This window comes from Oratosquilla oratoria, chromosome 40 (assembly GCF_046742065.1).
Source record: "Oratosquilla oratoria isolate Oo_2021 chromosome 40, ASM4674206v1, whole genome shotgun sequence".
In the NCBI taxonomy this organism is placed as follows: domain Eukaryota; kingdom Metazoa; phylum Arthropoda; class Malacostraca; order Stomatopoda; family Squillidae; genus Oratosquilla; species Oratosquilla oratoria.
Window position 1 is genome coordinate 24,055,990 of NC_134816.1, and position 21,386 is coordinate 24,077,375.

At 41.1% G+C, this 21,386-nt stretch overlaps 1 protein-coding gene across 2 annotated transcripts in view; it reads right to left on the bottom strand.

Annotated features, from left to right (window-relative positions):
• Positions 1 to 6,571: 6,571 nt before the first annotated feature.
• Positions 6,572 to 21,386, bottom strand: part of SerRS (Seryl-tRNA synthetase) — a 22,124-nt gene continuing 7,309 nt past the window's right edge. For both annotated transcript variants that reach the window (XM_076177267.1, XM_076177268.1), the window contains 10 exons: positions 19,264 to 19,374; positions 18,558 to 18,689; positions 16,898 to 17,015; positions 16,354 to 16,532; positions 14,607 to 14,734; positions 11,168 to 11,258; positions 8,642 to 8,831; positions 8,029 to 8,126; positions 7,686 to 7,815; positions 6,572 to 7,070 (listed from right to left, as the gene is read on the bottom strand). In XM_076177267.1, coding sequence (XP_076033382.1) covers positions 6,970 to 7,070; positions 7,686 to 7,815; positions 8,029 to 8,126; positions 8,642 to 8,831; positions 11,168 to 11,258; positions 14,607 to 14,734; positions 16,354 to 16,532; positions 16,898 to 17,015; positions 18,558 to 18,689; positions 19,264 to 19,374 — 1,278 coding nt within the window. In that variant the 3' untranslated portion in view covers positions 6,572 to 6,969. The remainder of the gene's footprint in view (positions 7,071 to 7,685; positions 7,816 to 8,028; positions 8,127 to 8,641; positions 8,832 to 11,167; positions 11,259 to 14,606; positions 14,735 to 16,353; positions 16,533 to 16,897; positions 17,016 to 18,557; positions 18,690 to 19,263; positions 19,375 to 21,386) is intronic.

The window sequence follows — 21,386 nt, forward strand, 5'->3', positions numbered from 1 at the left end:
CAGCTTGATGGATTGCTACACGGAGGTTAACCCAATTCTTATCAATGTCGAGGTTAGTGTTGGGGTCGAGACTTGGGGTGTAGTTTAGGTGTTGTGCAACAGTCGTGTGGAGTTTCTCGATGATCTCGGGTCCTTTAAGGGCATTACAGTTTAGTTTCCTGTTTGGAGCTCTGATGGGGTAAAATGAGAGTATCCGGAGTTTCATTTTGGATCTTAAAAGATAATCAGCCCGGTACTCCGCCCGTGTCAGGAACACGAACACGTCTTTCCAGTCTCGCTACTGGACAATGACAGTAGATGCCAGTGCTTGGATCTGGGATGCATCCAGGACATCTTGTATTTGTTCTTTTGTTGAACGAGTGTTTGTGATGGTCAGGTTGTGCTCTCAGCATAGTGTTAAGAGTCTGAGACTACTGCTGTTGAGGTTACCTATACCATGTCTGCCAAGTACGTTCCTCCAAGATTCAGCGTGTGATCTGACTCTGGCATTGAAGTCTCCAAAGAGTATGATTTTGTCATGTGGTGAGATTCTGCAGAAAGCTAAGTGCATCGGCTCATAGAAAGCATCTGTTGTTGAATCTTCAGTAATGAAAGGAGGTACATAGGCACTGATGAGTGTTGCATAGCACCCCTTAGTGAGTGGTATATGACAGGTCATCAGTCTTTCACTTAAGCCTGTTTTGTGTTCGGGGATCTTTTGGAGTAGCGTATTGCGAACAGTAAAACCAACCATAAGAACATAAGAATAAAGGAGATTGCAAGAGACCATAAGGCCTACACTAGGCATTTCCGTATCCATCACCACCTGTCATCCCCATCCATAAAGTTGTCTAATCGTTTTTTAAAACAACTGATAGTTTCAGCGCTTAATATGCCATGCACTCGTCCAGCATCTTTAGGACAATCCTTCCAGAACTGTATCCTTCGCCGGTCTCTGTCAGCAAGTCCTCGCCAGAGAGGCAAGTCTCATTGAGTGCAGCTATATCTATGTTGTATTTCTTGTCCTCTAACCCAGGGCAGTGGACAAGATGCAGGGATGACCCGTCATCCTGGATGTGCCAAGATAAGAGGGAGGGTGGAGGGGAGTGGATTGTATTAGGGATGGAATGGATGGGAATTGTTTTATGCCTTTTTCTTTTTGGCTACCTCCCTTGTAAGGGGGGAAAAGCCTTTGGTATATGTATGTATTTCTTAAGTTTGTGAGTAATAAGCGCTGTGCGTCCGTGATGCCGGGTTGTAGTTTCTTTGGAATCAAGGAGAATTCGGACGTTCGAAGTCGCGAACGTGAAAAGGATTTGTGGTTTATTAGTTAGTTAAGTGGTAAGTCGACCGCATAAGATGTGCTTAGATGGTCGCAGTGAACCACCCAAGGAGGCTGGAACAGTGTTTAGGTTACCTTTTCTAGACCTCTCTCTGTTCTGGGTGAGCAGTGGAGAGCCCTGAAGATGGGGATGACAGGTGGTGATGGATACAGAGCTGCCTAGTGTAGGCCTTATGGTCTCTTGCAGTCTCCTTTATTCTTATGCTATGTTCTTATGTAAGAGGGCTGCTCAGTGATGCAGGAAGTTGCCGAAGGGGAGAACTGTTCCTATTCCTTCTCTCTAGCGACCATCACTCCTATACCACCTGCGTGCAGGAATCGGGCTGGAGACTTCCAGTCACATCCTCGATTTGTCTCCATCACCACAGGGCTCGAGTGCCTGAAGGTGATGATGATGATGAAAGTGATACAATGGGAGGAACAAAAGCCTCCACAGGTGAATAGATTTTAGGTGAAGGAGTGTGCAGTCCTTTCCCCCACCATCTTGGCCTCAGCTACCATCTTCCAGTAGTAGGAGGGGGTTCCAGATGACCTTCTGGTAGCTGAGGTTGCAATAAACTGCCAGGTATCCAGTCTGTCGGATCCTGCCTCTCACGGGTCTCCAGCCATGGCTTTGCATCAGGGGAACTCCTTTAGCCTTATGTCTTCCAGGACTTTCCCACAAAGCAGAGGGATCAGGGGTGGGGATACTGTGGATGCCCACAAGGAGGCTCAGTAGGAGATTAAGATATGGAGGAAAGAGAGAGAGAGAGAGGGGGAGGAAGGGAGGAGAAGAGGGATAGATATACTGTAAATATACATACTTGTATATGCTTGTAACCACGAGGAAAATAAAGATCGGAATACTGAACGTTTTCGTCTATTAAGACATTTTCAAAGAAAATGTCTTAATAGACGAAAACGTTCAGTATTCCGATCTTTATTTTCCTCGTGGTTACAAGCATAAATCTTTATTCACGTGTTTTATGTGATTACTGTTGCATACTTGTATATATACACATGTGCACACCGATACACATACACATGTATACATATATACATATGCATGCATATACATATAGAGAAAGAGGGGGAGAGTTAAGAGAGTTAAGAGAGAGAGAGAGAGAGACAGAGGGAGAGCCCCTAGAAGAACCTTACAGTCTCTTGAGGGGGTTAGGGAGGTGATCAGCCAATTTTTTCATTTTAGACAGGCACACACACACACAATGTACATATGCATATCCACACTCACGTGCACACACACACACACACACACACGGCCCGGTGGCGGATTGGTAAGGCACTGGCCTCACAAGCCGGAGAACCGGGGTTCGATTCCCCGGCCGGGCGGAGACAAGTTGGGTTTGTCTCCTTTCACGTGTAGCCCCTGTTCACCTAGCAGCGAGTAGGTACGGGACGTTAGTCAAGGAGTTGTGACCTTGCTGTCCCGGTGTGTGGTGTGTGAGTGGTCTCAGACCAACCCAGAGATCGGCTAATAAGGAGCTCTGAGCTCACTGCCGTAGGGTGGTGTCTGGCTGTCTCGACAGAGACTGCAGCAGATCCGAAGTGAATACACACACACACACACACACATAGAGAGAGAGAGAGAGGGAGAGGCAAAGGGAATAAGAGAAAGGAAGGATAAATAAAAGAGAGTGTGAGAGAGAGGGAGAGACAGAGGAGAGAGAGAAAAGGACAGTGTGAGATGGATAGAGAGAGATGGGGAGAGAAAGAGAAAGTAAGATAGAGAGGAAGGGAGAGCAAGAGAGATGGAGAGGGAAGGCGAGCGAGATAGAGAGGGAGGGAAAGTGAGATGGAGAGGGAGGGTGTGAGGGCCAGATAGAGAGGGAAGGAGAGATATGTAGAGAGAGAAGGGGGATAGATAAAAAGAGAGAGAGAATCACAACATATTCACAGTCATAGGACACTATATCAGTAACTCAAAAAATTACATTAGACCTTAAAATAAAAATAAAAAAAAAATAAAAAAAAATCGTAAAAATAAATAAGTAAATAAAATAAAATAAAATATCTTATCTGGTAATCACAGGAGAGCAGGCACCAAATAATGTTGCAGGGCACATTGACTTTCTTCCTGAGAGAGCATGATGTCATCTTACATCCAATTCAATTCAATTGGTCAATTACACTGTAGACCTTGGCCATGTACTTGAAGAGAAGAATATTGGTTCTAAAATCTATAAAACAAAGAAAAGCCTCTGGCCACATTTCAGGCACCACTACATAATCCAATGTCCTCTTGACTACCTTCTTATGAATCACTCTGGCCTTTGTATATTCATATCATCTTTCTTCTGAATCACCAGGTTCACTTATCATTTCCCTCTCAATATTCATATCCAATATCTCTCCACCATCATTTCCATCTATCACCCTGTACATCAGAATCTTGCCTTCACCTCCACTATTCTTGATGATAGTTTCCAATCCACTATGCACTCACCAATCTTATCTCTTACTACTCCTTCCCTCCCTCATCCATTCACCGCTACCTACCCCACTCCCAAACACCACTCACCTTTCCCTTTCTCACAAGCATGGTACAGTGAGTCCTTGTTATATGGTACATATGCATTCCTGAAAACCTTATCGCAAATTGAAATTACCGTATACCGAACCCAAGTTTCAACTTATGGCAGACGTACCTTCTCCCTGCTCTTTCCTCTTCAAAATACCTAATTTTACCTCCAAAACACGGGCGGATACCGTATTTGAGAATTTTTCTTACCATAAATAGAATCGAGGGTAGTAATTACCAAATACCATAAAAATTTACCAGATAAAGAATTACTGTATAAGGACACATGCAAAGAATGAGTGAAGAAAGACTAGTAAAAGAGGTATGGAAGGCAGATGTGGAGGGAGTGAACATGAGGGGACGTCCTAGGATGAGGTGGATGGATGGGGTGAAGGGGGCTTTGGGGAAGAGGGGAATGTCTGTTGAGGAAGGACAGGAGAGGACAGAAGACGGGTGAACGGAAAATGGTTGTATATGGATGATGTTGTGATTGCATGAGGTGGAATGGGCAGGGGGGTGGGGGGTGAGGTAGTATGTGTGAGCAAAAGTTGACACAGCCCGAAGGGATTTCTCCCCGTCCTCTCCTTTTTATGCAATGGGGGGACGGAGAGGGGGGGGTCGCCGATTTAATGAAGCAGCCTTGCTGTGGATGTGCTGTGTCTTGCGACACTGCTTCTGATCCAGGGCAGTGGACAGGGTGCAGGGATGACCCGTCGTCCGGGAGGTGCTCGGATGGGAGGGAGGGTGGAGGGGTGTGGAGTGTATTCAGTGATGGAATGGGTGGAAATGATTTTATGCCTTTTCCTTTTTGGCTACCTCCCTTGTAAGGGGGAAGAAGCCTTGGTATATGTATGTATAAGGATATAAGGACTCACTGTACCAATCTCTTCCCTCTAGCTTTCATCCATGCACAATCCATGACTCAATTACTAAGCTTCTGGCTGAATTCCTCCTCCTGTACACTGGTATATAGACATACATGTACCAAAAGAACCCTTCCCATTTTTAAGGGAGGTGGCCATCTTTGCCATACACCCACCCTTTATCCATCCCATATGTTAGTGCATATAGATAAAGGAATGTTTCTGTTCTAAAGGGGTTGGCCAAAACAATGCATACACTCATTTGTTTTCCCAACCTGGCTGGCTGAGCAGGTTAGGGCGCTGTTACTTGCGGCGAAGGTTGAGGGGATGGTGGTTCGAATCCTGCCATTGGCAAAGTTGAACCAAAGGCATGGTTCATTAAATTCCATGCTACAAAGCCCTCTGTGATGGGCACCATCCTAGCCTTCCGATAAGGGAGAGTTTGTGATGTTAAACCATATCATCATCATCATATCCTCACACCTCCAAAGGGGACCAGGTATCCCTAACTTTGTATCCTTCTACAAAAAAGTTAAGTTAAAAGAGGGTATAGGAAGAAGACCCACGTATCTAGTAGCTATTGCTAATGAATACTTTCTCTTAATCAGGACCAATGGAAGGTACCTGCATACACTGGTCCTTAACCACTTCAGTAGGCGTCAAATTCTCGTGTGCAACATTGGCTGTCATATGTACATCACACTACTAGCATTATAAAATATAGTCACTGCTTTATTACTCATTCTTTTACTCTGAATAATAATAAGCACAGAAAACGTGATCAAACCAGTTCAGAGAATCTGGGGGTAACACATGTACAACTACAAATGAAAATATATAATCAAGACGCCAATGCAGGCATCTTCTCATTCTTTTACTCTGAATAATAATAAGCACAGAAAACGTGATCAAACCAGTTCAGAGAATCTGGGGGTAACACATGTACAACTACAAATGAAAATATATAATCAAGACGCCAACACCGTCATCTTCACGTACCCACTCGCAACTCATGACACCTACGTAGGTGTCATTGTACTGAAGAGCAAAGTTGTCAATTTTCAAAACCCATCAAGGAAGCTCGCTGGCTGAGCGGGTTAGGGCGTCATTACTTGGGGCAAAGGTCGAGGTGAGGGCGGTTCGAATCCTGCCACCAGCAAAGTTGAGCCAGGGCATGGTTCATTAAATTCCACACTACAAAGCCCTCTGTGAGGGACACCGTCCTAGCCTCCCGATAGGGGGGAGTGTGTGACGTTAATCCATATCACATCCCATCAACACCTTCACCTCCATTAGGAGGTGCATCCCTGAGGGGCTGATGCTTGGTCTTTGGACAGAACCCGGTCTCTTATCAATTTCAGCCATACTTATTACACTTTTTCACACATGAAGAGCAGACAACTGGAAACTACTCCCCTCCTGCTATCACTTTTACCTGGTGACATAGAAAGTTCCACATCAATACATATATAGAAGTCTGAAGGCTCTTCCCTGAGAGATTTGTAGGAGGGTCTGAGGACTACTACCAGCCACTGTGGGGTTGTGGGTTGTCCACTTGTGAAACTCAAGGGAATTATTCTCTTAACCACCTCATATACAATACTACATACCAGTCTTTTTCCCCCTTACAAGGGAGGTAGCCAAAAAAGGAAAATGCATAAAATCATTCCCACTCATTCCATCCCTGAATACACTCCACTCCCTCTTATCTTTACAATACTACATACCAAAGTCTTTTTCCCCCTTACAAGGGAGGTAGCCAAAAAACAAAGGTGTAAAAACCACTCACATCCACCCCTTCCCTTCCCTCTTATCTTGGTTCCTTCTGGATGACGGGTCATCCCTGCATTTTTCACAAAGAAAATAAAAAGACTGATTTTTTCAACATGCTCTTTACTTTGTGATGTACAAAATGTTATACATTCACTCCTTTTGGTGTTCTTTAAGGCATACGAGACTCTACAAAATTTATTTAACAAATATCAACAAATTTTAAGTTTCGTCAAAAGTGGTATGATGCAACAATAACTCAAAACACCTATATGACTGTTCTTCACATGAAGAGACATTGAAGTGAAATGACTGATGACAGAACCATAGCCCAATTTAAATTAAATACAGCTTTAGGACTAACGTACAAAATATCCTGAGGTTATAACTGATACACATCATTCTAAATAAATGAATACATTGCAATGTGTTGAAAAAAATGGACTAAAATATTTTGTTTCTTTTAAATAAGATCTATGTGATTCGAGTACAAAAATTTACTCTTCTGGCTTCTTCTTCTTTGCTTCCTTTTTCTTGGCTTTCTTTTCCTCCTCTTCAATGGGTGGAGGGAATCTGAAGGGAATGAGGTCCTGCATGGCTGAAAGAGAATTACGAACGTCATTACTCACCTCGCACACCATAACTCCATCTAAATCATGAAGGATCAAAACTAGTGATAAAACTCAAGAATTCCTGTGCTATCCTCCTATCTGTACACCAAAATGGGTCTTCCACTTTTTTGTTTCCCTCTTAAAAGTCTCTCAATGAGTCCCCCTCTTACTCTCAAACAATAACTTCTCGTATGCCTTTCCAACTACACTGACTGATCCCTCAGAAGTTATTACGTTCATATTTGTTCCCTTTCCCTTTGCATAGTAGAACTATAAATGTATTGCCCCTGTCCTCTAGTACATTCCGCCTTAGGAACACCTGTTGTTTCATGGAATGTGCTGTGGTTTGGATATGATGATTAGTGACTGTAAGTGATGGTATTCTGACTCAACTATCAGAATGGAACATCAGCTCCTGTTAATTCTCTCACCATAACTCAAAGGTATACCTGAAAGGTTGATGCTCTGTGTTCAGAATGAGCACAAGACTCTAAACAGCTGCAGCAGAAACCTTCAATGTCACGATAAAAATACTAAAACTCGTACCATGACGCAGAAAAATGTCACCCTACAAGTCCATAGATACAAATCCAAGTACTTACAATCTGGCAAGAAGGGTTTAAGTGCTTCTGGTACTTTGATCCCATCCTCAGTCTGGTGGTTCTCCATAAGAGCGCATAAGACACGAGTAGTAGCACACATAGTAGCATTGAGCATATGTACATATTCCACCTGTAAATAAAACAAAAAATATATCAATCTTCTAATTCACAAATCATTTTCTACATCTCCCTAACCTCACCCGCCCACCATCATATATATATATTAACTCTACCAGCCTCTAGCTGTACTGGATGCAAAAAAGGATACGAAACTACACAGTGCTCTTCAAAAACTGACTAGATGTCTTCAAAGAGTTAATGGCTAAAACAACAAGAAACTCACAGCAGCATTCATCTTCTTGGTTGCTCCATATCTGATTCTTAAACGACGAGACTGGTAATCTGTACAGTTGCTACAGGAAACTAACTCTCTGTGTGCACCTGAAGAACAAACAAAAGAGAATTTCTGTAACAAAACCATAATACTAAGACTTGATTCATCCCCATCCCACAAACAAAAATACAATGGTATAATGCTTCCAACCCAAGGCAATGGGCGAGATTCGGGGACAACCCATTATCCAGGAGGAGCCAAGATGAGAGGGAAGGAGGGTGAGGTTGGTGAATGGGGGTGGAATGGGTGGGGGATGAAATGGATGGGAGTGGAATTATGCCAGCTGACTTTGGTTACCTCCCTTGTAAGGGGGGAAAAAGCCCTTGGTCTATGTATATATGTATAATGCACCAGAGAAAAGTGGCAGGACCCTACTGTGAAGAAGTTGTGTCTTACTGCATTACTTCTGACCTAGCCAGCTTGCAGGGGGCAGGACCTTCATCCATGATGAGTTAAGATAAAAGGGGGAAACGAATGGGTGATTGTTGGGGGTGAGTGAATGCTTTGGCAATCTATAAGCAGGAAGAACCCTTTTAGTACATAAATAGATAGTTCTGCCCACCTGATCCTGGGAACCATGCTTCTAAGTCCAACTTCTTTGCTGCTGCATTGTTGAGCTCTCCAGATACAATGTTGACCACCTGGTATGGGATCTCAAGCATCTGATAGTACTGTTCCGCATTAGCGATCATTTCATCCATCATCTCCCAGGATTTGTTGTCGTGTGGGGAGGTGATGCAAAACTGTTCAACCTGTTCAAACAGAATAAAACTTTGTAATACTGCAGTTGCAGAAGTACCGTGCGTTAACCAATTGCTTCTGATCCAGTGAAGTGGGGCAGGAGACAGGAATAACCCTTTATCCATGGGAAGCTAGGATGAGATAGAGGAAAGGGTGGTGGATGGGAGCGAAATAGGTGAGAGTGGGTACTTGGCTTTTGACTTGACTACCTCCCTTATATCCATGAGCCAAGATAAAATGGAGGGAAGGGGGTGGATGGGAGTGGAGTATGTGGGGATGGAATGGGTAGGAGTGGATTTTATGCCTTTGTTTTTTGGCTACCTCCCTTGTAAGGGGGAAAAAGCCTTTGGTATATGTATGTATGTATCTCCCTTATAGATACATATATACATACATATACCAAGGCTTTTTCCCCCTTACAAGGGAGGTAGCCAAAAAGGAAAAGGCATAAAATCATTCCCACACATTCCATCCCTGAATACACTCCACACCCCTCCTCTTATCTTAGCACCTCCTGGATGATGGGTCATCCCTTATAAAGGGGAAAAACCCCTTGGTACATTGAAAGAATACTGCAGTCCAACCCGGGAAAAAGCCCTTGGTACATTGAAAGAATACTGCAGTCCAACCAACACAAATACCAATTGTAAACTTTGATGCATGTTTGTGCAAGCAAGATCAGGTGTTACAGATTGATTCATGGTACGTTTGTATTTATCCACGACTGATTTATGGTATGTTTGTATTTATCCATGACTGAAAACCTGCAAGCACACAGTAGCTGGCAACTGCCCTCTGGTTTTCTCATAGAATTCTCAGGAGGAGAAGAAGAAAAAAAGGGAGAACACTGTTGCCTGTGTTGTATTGGTATTGGCCAGTTTCTATGTCACCAGTTTAGAAGGTGAGATGCAGTCACCATGTATGAGCTCTTGTATGAAAAGGTGAAGGAAAACAGTTGAAGTTGACAAAAGTCTTGGGCCTGGTGCAGGGGCAGAGTGTCAGTCTGTCACCTCCAGACGGAGATGTGGGTGTTGACAGGTTTTGTAGATGGGATGCAGGGAGATGATCCTCTCAGATGTCTATCTTGAAGGCCTACCACTTGCTGGTACCCGTCAATGGTCCCTCCAGTGAATTTCCAGTCCTTTGTGCACTTACTTAACCACTTCAATCCGGGCCAAAATCTCGCAGGCAGCATTAGCTGCCAGACATACGATGTTGCGTCATAATACTCGCACCATAAAAAATAGTCACCACTTATATCGATCGTTCTCTCTTTCACCCATGAATTTTGATAACCATAGAAAATGTGATGAAGCCAGTTTAGAGAGTATGTCAGTAATGCAGGGACAACTACAATAAATATAATCAAGACGCCGATATGGCAGCCTCGCGTATCCACTTGCTCCTCATGCCGCCTACGTAGGCGGCACCATATGGAATAGGTTAAGTGTAGTATACAGGAAAAGAGCAATGGTTGTGGGGTTCTCATATCTAGATTCAAATTCATGTATGGTTTCTACTTGTTCTATATCCTTCATTTCTAATTATCATACCTAGATTTGAATTCATATATTGTTCCAGCTTTGGCCATATCAACAAAGCTATTCCACATATTCATGCATCTACATGGAAAACAGTATTTCTTCATATCCTTTCAACCAGCCAATCTAAGCTACCAGAAGAGGCTGGATGACCGCATTGTGAACAGCTGCCCAGGATGTAACACTTCACCCCATACCATACAACACATAATGGAAGACTGCATTATACACAATCATGCACGCAAACAACACAACATACGCTCTATAAAGGATTTGTGGGAAAACCCAGTTTCGGCTATGGCATTCCTTGGGGAGACGGGACTGCTCAGACAGACAGTCTAGGGAACGACAACAACAACAACCAGCCAATCTATTGCCCCCTGAACCTATCTTGCAGAAGACCCATGGCTTTCAGGTAAACAGCCTCATGTACATACATACACATACTAAAGGCTCTTTCCCCCTTACAAGGTAGCCAAAAAACAAAGGCATAAAAACCACTCCCACCCACTTCGTCCCCAACATACTCCACTCCCCTCCCTCTTATATTGGCACCTCCTGTACAAATACAAAAGTAACCAATGCTTTCTTAAGCCCTCAGTCTTGCAGTCTTTGTGTTTTCAAGTTTCAAGACACATGATAAAACCTACAGACCTACAACCTGTCTTAAATTGCATATTTCATGAGTATACAAAAGTTTTGATAAAGGTTTACATTATTTCTCTAAAAATAAATGTACTTAAATGTAGAGAAAGCCTGTGTTCCTTTGGCTAAATGGTTTACTTGATCTCAACATAAAAACTAACCTTTCTAAATTGATGCACTCTAAATATTCCTCTTGTATCACGTCCGTGAGATCCAACTTCTTGTCGGTAACAATCCGAAAGACCAGCATATCTGTTGAAAAAACAATCATTTGTCAGATTGTGTCCCTCCACAAAATTTTTGGGAAAATATTAACTGTATAAAAAAGAAAAGGATGAAGAAGTGAAGAAGTGAAGATGTACAATAAAAGTAGGTAATTACGACTGAATTGTGATGAAGCTCACTGGCCGAGTGAGTTAGGGCGTTGTTACTTGCAGCAAAGGTCGAGGGGATGGCAGTTCAAACCTTTCCACCAGCTAAGTTGAACCAAGGGCATGGTTCATCAAATTCCAAGCAACAAAGTCCTCTGTATGAGGCACCGTCCTAGCCTTCCGAAAAGGGAACATTTGTGATGTTGAACCATATTATCATCATCATCATCAATTACAAATGAAAAACAGTTTAGGAATAGGACAAAGTTTAGTGATTATGATTGGTTTAACATCACATATTCTCACTCTAACAGAATGCTAGGACAGTGCCTCCTAACAGAAAATTTTTCAAAGGAGGAGAGTTAATGAGGTGGGTGGGGAATGGCTATGTATAGATGATACTGTGATTCAAGGCCGGGTGTGTGTGTGTGGGGGGGGGTGTGTGTGTTTGGGAGTGGTTATGTATGAATGATATTTTGACGCAGCCCAAAAGGATTTCTCCCCATCTTCTCCTTTTCTGTATTAACCCATTCAACTCCGATGACAAGATGTCTTGTCATTTGGTCAAATAAAACAAAAAATCATAAAACACCAAAATGTTTGATCAAACACCAGAAAAATATGATGTCAATCCTCGCTTCGCTCGCAGCGAAGCGAGGACTGACGTCATATTTTTCTGGTGTTTGATCAAACATTTTGGTGTTTTATGATTTTTTGTTTTATTTGACCAAATGACAAGACATCTTGTCATCGGAGTTGAATGGGTTAAGGGATGGAGAGGGGGAGTTCCTCTACCACAACTACTGACCTACACAAGTAACAATACCTTAACCACTGTATGGCCTGGAAGCATCCATACAGTGACTGTATAATTGAAGAAACTGGAAGATAAACATACATACACATACCAGAGGATTTTTCCCCCTTACACGGGAGGTAGCCAAAAAAGAAAAAGGCATAGAAACCACTCCCACCCATTCCATCCCCTAATCACTCCACTCTCCTCCACCAACTTCCCTCCCTCTCATCTTGGCACCTCCTGGATGACGGGCCATCCCTGCATCCTGCACACTGCCCTGGGTCAGAAGCAGTGTCACAAGACACAGCACATCCACAGCAAGGCCACTTCATTAATTTGGCAACACCCACTCTCTGTCCCCTCATGCAGAAAAAGAGAAGATGGGGAGAAATCCCTTCAGGCTGCGTCAATTTATTTCTCATACATACTCCCTCATCACCCATCCCCCACCCTGTCATGCATCACAGCATCATCCATACACAACCCTTCTCCATTCACCCCTATCTTCTGTCCTCTCCCGTCCTTCCTCAACAGACATTCCTCTCTTTTGTAATGCCCTTTTTACCCCATCCATCCATCTCATCCTAGGATAAACATACATGCATATACCAAAGGCTTTTTCCCCTTTACACGAGGGGGTAGCCAAAAAGAAAAAGGCATAGAAACCACTCCATCCCATTCCATTCCCTACATATTCTATTCCCCTCCACCCTCCTCCTTATCTTGGCACCTCCTGGAGGTGCCAAGGATAAACATTAACCACAATATACCTTAGTCTACCTACTCTACATAGTAAAAACTGGCCTATAAGTGAGACAAACAGAAAGAGACAGTTTTTGAGATGAAATGTTTGAGAAATATGATAGATGTTACAAGAACAAATAGAGCAAGAAATGTGGACGCAAGGCAGAGAATGGGGATGGGAAGAGAGCTGCTGGATAAGGTAGATAACGGTTGAGATGGTGTGGAATGGAATGAACTTGAGAGGAATACCATGAATGAGATGAATGGAGTGAAGGTGACTTTGAATTATGTGGAATGTCTGTTGAGCAGTGAAGAAAGCACAAATATGAGGGAATGGAGGGAGATTAGGAATGTATGGATGATGCATCCTGACGGAATGTTTACATCTGCTTCATAAACAATTTTGAGTGGATGACAAGTGATAGTCACATGGTTGAAGTAGTGGGGCACAAGAGCTCTGGGTATTGGGTCCTGCTGTGAAGAACTGTGCCTCCCTGCATTACCTTTGACCTGGACAGAGTGGTAGGGTACAGGGATGAAAAGATGGGAGAGGTAGCTAACCACTTCAGTACAGATCAAATTCTCACGTGCAGTATCAGCTGCCATATGCACAATGCATCACACTACTCACACTATAAAATATAGTCACTGTTGTATGACTTGTTCACTTTTACTATGAGTAATAATAAACACAGAAAATGTGATCAAACCAGTTCACAGAATCCGGGGGTAAGTCATGTACAACTACAAATATACATAATCAAGACACTAACGCTGGCATCCCTGTGTGTTGGCACTTTGTATATATATATATTTATAGTGTATATGATGGAATGGGTGGGAATGATTTTATGCCTTTTTCTTTTTGGCTACCCCCCTTGTCAGGGGGGAGAAGCATTGGTATATGTATGTATGTATGTACATAATCTATATTATGCTGTTGTGTAATTGTTTTATATATTACGGTGTGGTTTGTTGTTGTGAGATTTAGCAGATGTGGTGCGTGCCGTTTTGTTCTTGGCGCGAAAATGTGAGTGTGGCTTCAGTTTTCAAGCCACTTTGACAACGGTTGCACGCATTTTGTGTTTGTGCTCTTTTTGTGTATCTAAATATACTTGTGCCATTGACTTTTCTTTGCGTATTCTTTGCCACCCAGAACACCTGCGTACCCACTCGCGTCCCACAGTGCCTACGTAGGCATCATCATACCGAAGAGTTTAATCAGGGCTGACAACTGGCAAACAATGCCCTCCTCATACTAAAACTGCTGACATTGAAACAGTCCCACACTATTACAACACTGACAATAGTTCAATATAAGGACCACAGCCAGCTACTACAGGTCTATAGATTTCCAGTCACTAATGGCCATACTTTTAAACCTTCCACCAGCTCTGGCAAATGCTATTTACCAATAGAAGGTAGAGTTTTACCTGATGTTCTAGTTAAGTGTATTTGGCTTATCAGCTTATCTACAAAACCTACCAATATTTTTTGTAATTATAATTAACAAAGTTAATAGAATTCTTCTTTCTACAGTGATTGCCAGGATTGGCGAAAAGGTTTAAAAAAGTATGGCCCAAAATCTCATGGCAACAATTATTATTATTATCTATGCAATGGTATGCTTCGAATTGACCGACCACCTTGGAGGGGTACAAGGTCCAGTGGTGTATACAAACTTACTTCAATGGCAGATTGTCCACTGGGATCCACTGGCTGCGATGGAAGGCCGCAATGGGTTGCTCTGATGTGGCAATAAGATATTTCTCATCTACTCCCTCTGCTCCTGGAGTTTCTCCTTTACCAACAACCTAAAAATATATATATATATACTTAACAGGCCACATATCAAATATCCGAATGCAAATAAAAATGCAATAAAAAAAAAATATATGTAAATATACACATACCCTTTTCATTTGTTGTCCTTTTAACCACTTCAGTATTACTCAAATTCTCGCATGCAGCATCTGCTGCTAAACATAAGAACATGAGAATAAAGGAGACTGCAAGAGACCATAAGGCCTACACTAGGCAGCTCCGTATCCATCACTGCCTGTCATCCCCATCCATAAAGTTGTCTGATCGTTTTTTAAAACAACTCATAGTTTCAGCGCTTACTACATGGTTACTAAGTTTATTCCATTCATCGACCACCCTATTAGTAAACCAATTCTTGCCTAGTTCCTTCTTAAACGTACAATTCATCACACTATTTGCATTATAAAACAAAGTGACTGCTGTATAACTCATTCTCTTTTACTCTGAGTAATAATAAACACATGAAATGTGATCAAACCAATTCACAGAATCCGACAGGAACTCGTGTACAACTGCAAAAATATATATATAATCAAGATGCCAACACCGGCATCCTCATGTACTTACTCGTGCCTCATGACACCTAAATGGGCGTCATCGTACCAAAGTGGTTAACCTTGGCTTCTTGTGGATGAAAGATCATACATGTTCCTCCACTCACTGCTTAGATCGAAAGCAATGTAACAAAACAATGCACCTCCATATCAGGACCCAAAAGTCAAAGCTAGTTTACCCCCAATTGTTGATTTTAATCTCTTGGTATATGCCAGTCCCCTGGACTAGGTCTTGGTATATGTGTGCTCTCATTACAACACAATCTACAACAACGCAAATGCCCACCCCTTCTTAAACTTTTCACAATTATCCAAGCACTGTTATCATAGTTTTCCCATCCCTCCCACATCAGACAAGAACCATACTAACATGCCTGTGCTTAGGACACCATCTGTCATAGACTGCCAACACAGAATTGGCCTGGCCACTGATTCAAACTGCCCAAGATACAACCACCACACAAAGGCCACACAACACTTCAAGTTACAATGGCTCTCACTAACTCAAGACAAGAAAACAATATAACTTCCCCAAGTGACTTATGGCCCTGCCCAGAGGCTTGTGCCATTTCCTGGAAGCCACAGGTCTTTTGTAAAAGACCAGGGTAACAGACTGATTAACCACTTCAGTATGAGTCAAATTCTCATGCACAGCACTGGCTGCCAAACGTATGATTCATCACACTACTTGCATTATAAAATATATTCACTGCTGTATTAACTGTTCTCTTTTACTCTTGAGTAATAATAAACATAAATAACGTGGTGAAACCAGTTCACAGAATTTGGGAGTAACTCATGTACAACTACAAAAAATATATATAATCAAGACACCAACACCAGCCTTTTTGTGTACCCACTTGTGCCTCAAGATGCCAACATAGGCATAATCATCCTGCAGTGGTTAATTGATCTCCCTGTCTCCTGAATTAATATCCCATTACAGCATCTGAGGTGACCTTCAACTCCTAAAGTATTCTGTCATGTGCACCTTGTCACCCCATCTCACACTTTATTGTTGTGCTAATGATTCTCATTGATCTATGCTGCCTCACCTTGTACAGCTCCTCATCAAACTGCGACAGCTGCGCAACCTCAGTCATAACTTCTTTCCGCATGAAACAGTTCGGTTCGAGGGGAATATATTCTTTGTTGGCCATGATACGTAGCGCAAGAGCTTCCAAACCATGCTTCAGGAACACGGCAGGGCCCATTAAGGTGTATGCACGGTCACCTGAAATGTGTCACTTGTTTAAAATGTGCAATTCATACTTAACAACAAACCTATCAACTTAAACACCTTGAGAGGATGAAGCATTTATTAGTATGACATTTCACTTGTTACATCTTTATCAAGTACAGTCATGGTATACACACTTTAACTGTATATACAAAACAGAGGAAGACACACACAAACAGAGGGGGGGGGGGGAGTTCAACTACAAACCTATACAATTTCACACCATGTCATTCAATACCAACAATCCTATATTACTTATAGCAATGGCTGCACATGTATGCATGTAGCAGATATGAGGGTTATTTAGAAGTTAAAAATTATCAGAATTCTTCTCCAGTTAAATTCAGTACATGTCTCACCTGCAGTTATACAGGAGTTCTTGGTCTCAACCCCTCCAATCATAACAATGAGGTCTACATGGGAATACTTCTTCTTAACAGTCCTATCACCATAGGTCCTTAGTATAGCATTATTATCCTGAGGAAAAAATAAACAAATAAAATAAATAATATACAATTATAAATACATCCCATCATCTAGGAGCCAAGAAAAGAGGGAGGGAAGGGTGGTAAATGGGAGTGGAGTATGTGGAGATGAAATGGGTGGGAGTGGATTCATGCCTTTGAATTTGGCTACCTCCCTTGTAAGGTGGAAGAAGCCACTGGTATATGTATGTATATATAAATACATACTGAAGGGTTTTCCCATCTTTATAAGGTGGGTGGCCATGTGAAAAGATGCTCTCATATTATAAATAAGTGACTCATTTAACCCCCTTTCCCATATTAGCACCTCAGGGATGAAGGGTTGACCTGTCCTCTGCCACACTGCTGAAGTCAAAAGGAATGCAGTGAGGCACAGGTCTTACATAGCATGACTCAACATCCAGAGCTGGTTTACCCCTCTGCTTCACAACATGGCAACCCTTCCTCATCCTCATCCAATCAAAATAAACCATGAAGCAGATAAAAAAAAAAAAACAAAAAAAAAAAAACACAACAAAAAAAAAAAAAAAAAAAAAAAAAAAAAAAAAAAAAAAAAAAAAAAAAAAAAATCTTTCAGTAGCATAACCCTTTCATTCATTTCCGTCTTTTGCACTCATTTTTGCACATTCTCTATACATCCAAAACCCCTTTCACCCCATCCACTCTTAGTCTTCTTCACATGTTCATTCCATCTGCTTTTCACAATCCACTCTGTTTTTTTCCCTTTACTCATTCTTTCAATGTGTCCAGACCATATGCCTTATCCAAGATCTCCCTTGCCACCTGTTCTTTGCCTCATCTCCACATTCCTCATTTTAGTACCACATATTGTACCTCTAACACGCCACCCTGAAACAATGCAACATCTTCCTTTCCAACCCCTTTATACTCCAAATCTCTACTCCATACAGCTCCATGGGTACAATTACTCTATCATACAACTTTCACTTCACATTCATCCCCTAATAAAACTTTTTATTTCACCAAAACATTTACTTGTTTCTTTTACTCCATGTGTTACCTCCACATCCACTCCATCTACTGCTCCATGCAACCTCCGACAGCTGAAACTTTCCATTTCAAGCTTATCGTCCTTCAATTCACACTCAACCAGCCAATCATTCCTTATGGATTTCATCATTTTAATTTTATTTTACTTCCTTTTCTCAAATTCCCTTCTAGACTCGGTCATCAACGGTCTCAGTCTCTCCTCATAATCAGCCATTTCCTTTAGGATACCAAACTTGACAAAACCCATACGCACAAACACACAAAATGCTTTTGGAACAATTCAAGTATTATTGCAGTTGAGGACAGCAGGAAAGAGAGCTCATATATAAAAATAAATAAGTAAATAAATAAATAAAATAAAATAAATAAACAAATAAAAAATAAAATACGGTAAATAAATAAAAAATAAATAAATAAATAAAAAATAAATAAATAACAAAGAAATAAATTAATTCATTCATTAAAGTATGCTACCCACAAATACAAAAACCAAGTGAACATTCACAATGCATCATGAACTCACCTCATCATCACTCACTGGAACATCACTAAACACAATATTACCCATCTCCTTCAAAATGGCATCTCTTTCATTCTCTAGCTGGACAATTTTTGCTGCATTTGCAACATCTTGGTCATCCACTAGCTTCTTGGTCTGAAACCATAATAAAAGATTGCAGATTACATACCAATTGACACATAATGTTCATTTAACATTTTATTTTGTTTCACATGCTTCACAGAAGTCTTAAGCTGATAATGTATGACAGAGGTAGAGAGTGAGAGACAACTAGACAAATGCAGTGGCGTAGCTAAGGGGGAGCGGTAGGGGGCGGTCCGCCCCTGGCGGCACTTTTTGAGGGGCGGCATTTTTGGTCCTTGTATGGTGAAATAAAGATCTTAATGAATTATCATTAGTATCAAATCATTCCTTTTAAAGGATGTATTAACATCAACTGTCAATCAAACACACACACACATATATATATATATCCTTTAAGAAGTTAATGTGCATTTTTAATATTGAATTATTGAATTCCTTGTGAGAAGGGGCGGCAAACATGAGGGCAGCCCCGGGCGGCAAAAGCACTAGCTACGCCACTGGACAAATGAGAGGGAAATCATCATCAGCTGGCAAGAGCCAAAACAAAAAACTTGTGAAATGTATCATCAATGTAAATGTAAATCTAAAATCCATAAAGAAACTGATTAGCACTAGAAGCTGTTACCTCTTTCAATTGAGATACAGAAAGTGGCCGGAGTAGTTCTGGTGTAAGTTCCGTCAACTTTTCCTGAACTTCTTTAGGGACTGAAGTTTCTGTGCCCTCTGCCTCTTTTGCCTGCAACAAAAATAACAAAACAAATTTAGTACGAAAATTACAAAAAATAAATTGTTGCACACACTTACCAGCAGCACAAAAATTACTAAAACAATAATCCATTTCAGAGCTTCATGAATTAGTAAAATTATTCTAAATGTCTTCATACAATTTATTCACAGCAATTCTATTACAATGAGACAGGCATATAAAAAAGCTGATAAACTATGAACTTAGGTGGCCTGAGCATTCTAAATTGTTTTGAAGCCACATCAATATCAGCCACCACTAAGCCCAGGGAAAGATTACTGAAATATGGTCCCCTTGCTAAATTAAGTCTGGAATATAAGGGTTTACTGGTTGAGGTACTGTATATCTCACTGATGTTGAAGACAAACTGAAACCTTGACAAGTTTGAGAAAATATGCATTACCATCATTAACCTTGGAGAGAGAGAGAGAGAGAGAGAGAAAATTGTATATATATATATATTATTGGACAAATATATAAATAAATAGAAAATAAATAAATAGTAACAACAGAAGGCACTGTCAAAGACTCTACCGTGGTTACCATGCTATAAGCTCTTGTAAGTCATGCAAAATTCTAAATTTCTACATCAAATCCAACATCAATGTGGGAATGGCTACCACAAACATAGTACTACATAGAATATCTGCTTATGTGGCTATGTTTTCAATTGGGTGATAAATTTCTAAGAGTTCAAAGTAAAAAACTGAGCATTGGGTTATTCATACCCCAAAGCCTCTTCAGTAGGCCAAACATACATTACATTAAACTTTGTTTTTTATGCCTTTGTTTTTGGATACCTCCCTTATAAGAGAGAAAAAGCCTTTGGTATATGTATGTATGTATATACTTTAAATAAATACTTCACAACTATATTTTATATATAAAGTACACATAAATCAATATGAAGAACTACATTCAGTGAACATGCAATCACAAATCTAAATCACTAACTGTAGCAGCAGAGAAAAAAAGAAAAAAATAAAAAAATAAATGAAATAAATACAAAAATAAATAAATACCAAAATGACAAATTAGGACACTGGAAGCTCTTCAACACCAGCAACCACAAATGTGTAAATTTAGCATGTTACCTCCTTACACCCAACAACTGTATTTCACTGCTGAAAATCAGTACTTCTATCCTTGAAGACAACCCTGTATGGGGTACTGACTGCAAAATGTTATGCAGTCAATCCTCTAAGGATTTCAGTAACACCCCTACGGACCATAATACTACTATTTTTCTGCATGAGGGGATGGAGGGGGGGACGGGTCACTGATTAAATGAAATGGCCTTGCTGTGGATGTGCTGTCTTGTTACATTGCTTCTGACCCTGGGCAGTGGATGGGATACAGGGATGACCTGTCATACATAAGGAGCCAAGATGAGAGGAAGGAAAAGGTGGTGGATGGGAGTGGAGTGGGTGGGAGTGAAATGGGTATGTGCCTTTTGACTTGGTTACCTCCCTTGAAGGGGGGAAAAAATCCCTTGGTGTATATATATATAAATATATATATATATACAGTACTACCTCTCATTAACGGACTAAAAGGGGGGTAACGGTGTCCGTTGATGTGAATAATCCGTTGATTTGGAGTGGTTTTTGGGTGGCATAGTGATTGCATGCACTAAACAACAGCACCAAAAACACAGCTAATTAACGTCCATTAATGAGGGGTCTCACTGAATATGGAACACTTATCACTTTTAACCACTGTCATCCCTTTCTTAATTTCCACTAGCCTCTTAAAACCTCTCCTCTACCACCTAATTATCACAAGTTACCAAGGATAGTAGCACTAGTTATTAAGAACAAAAATCACATCCTTGGGGATTATATCATGCCAAAGAATAAGGCATGGAAGTGATAAGAGATTCAAGTCAGAGAGCAGAGAAAGCGGAGTAAAAGTTAAAACTGATAAGTATTCTTCATGACGAGTCTCTCAAAAGTGACTTCATACAACTTATGCAGTCAATACACCATACAGGGTAACCAGTA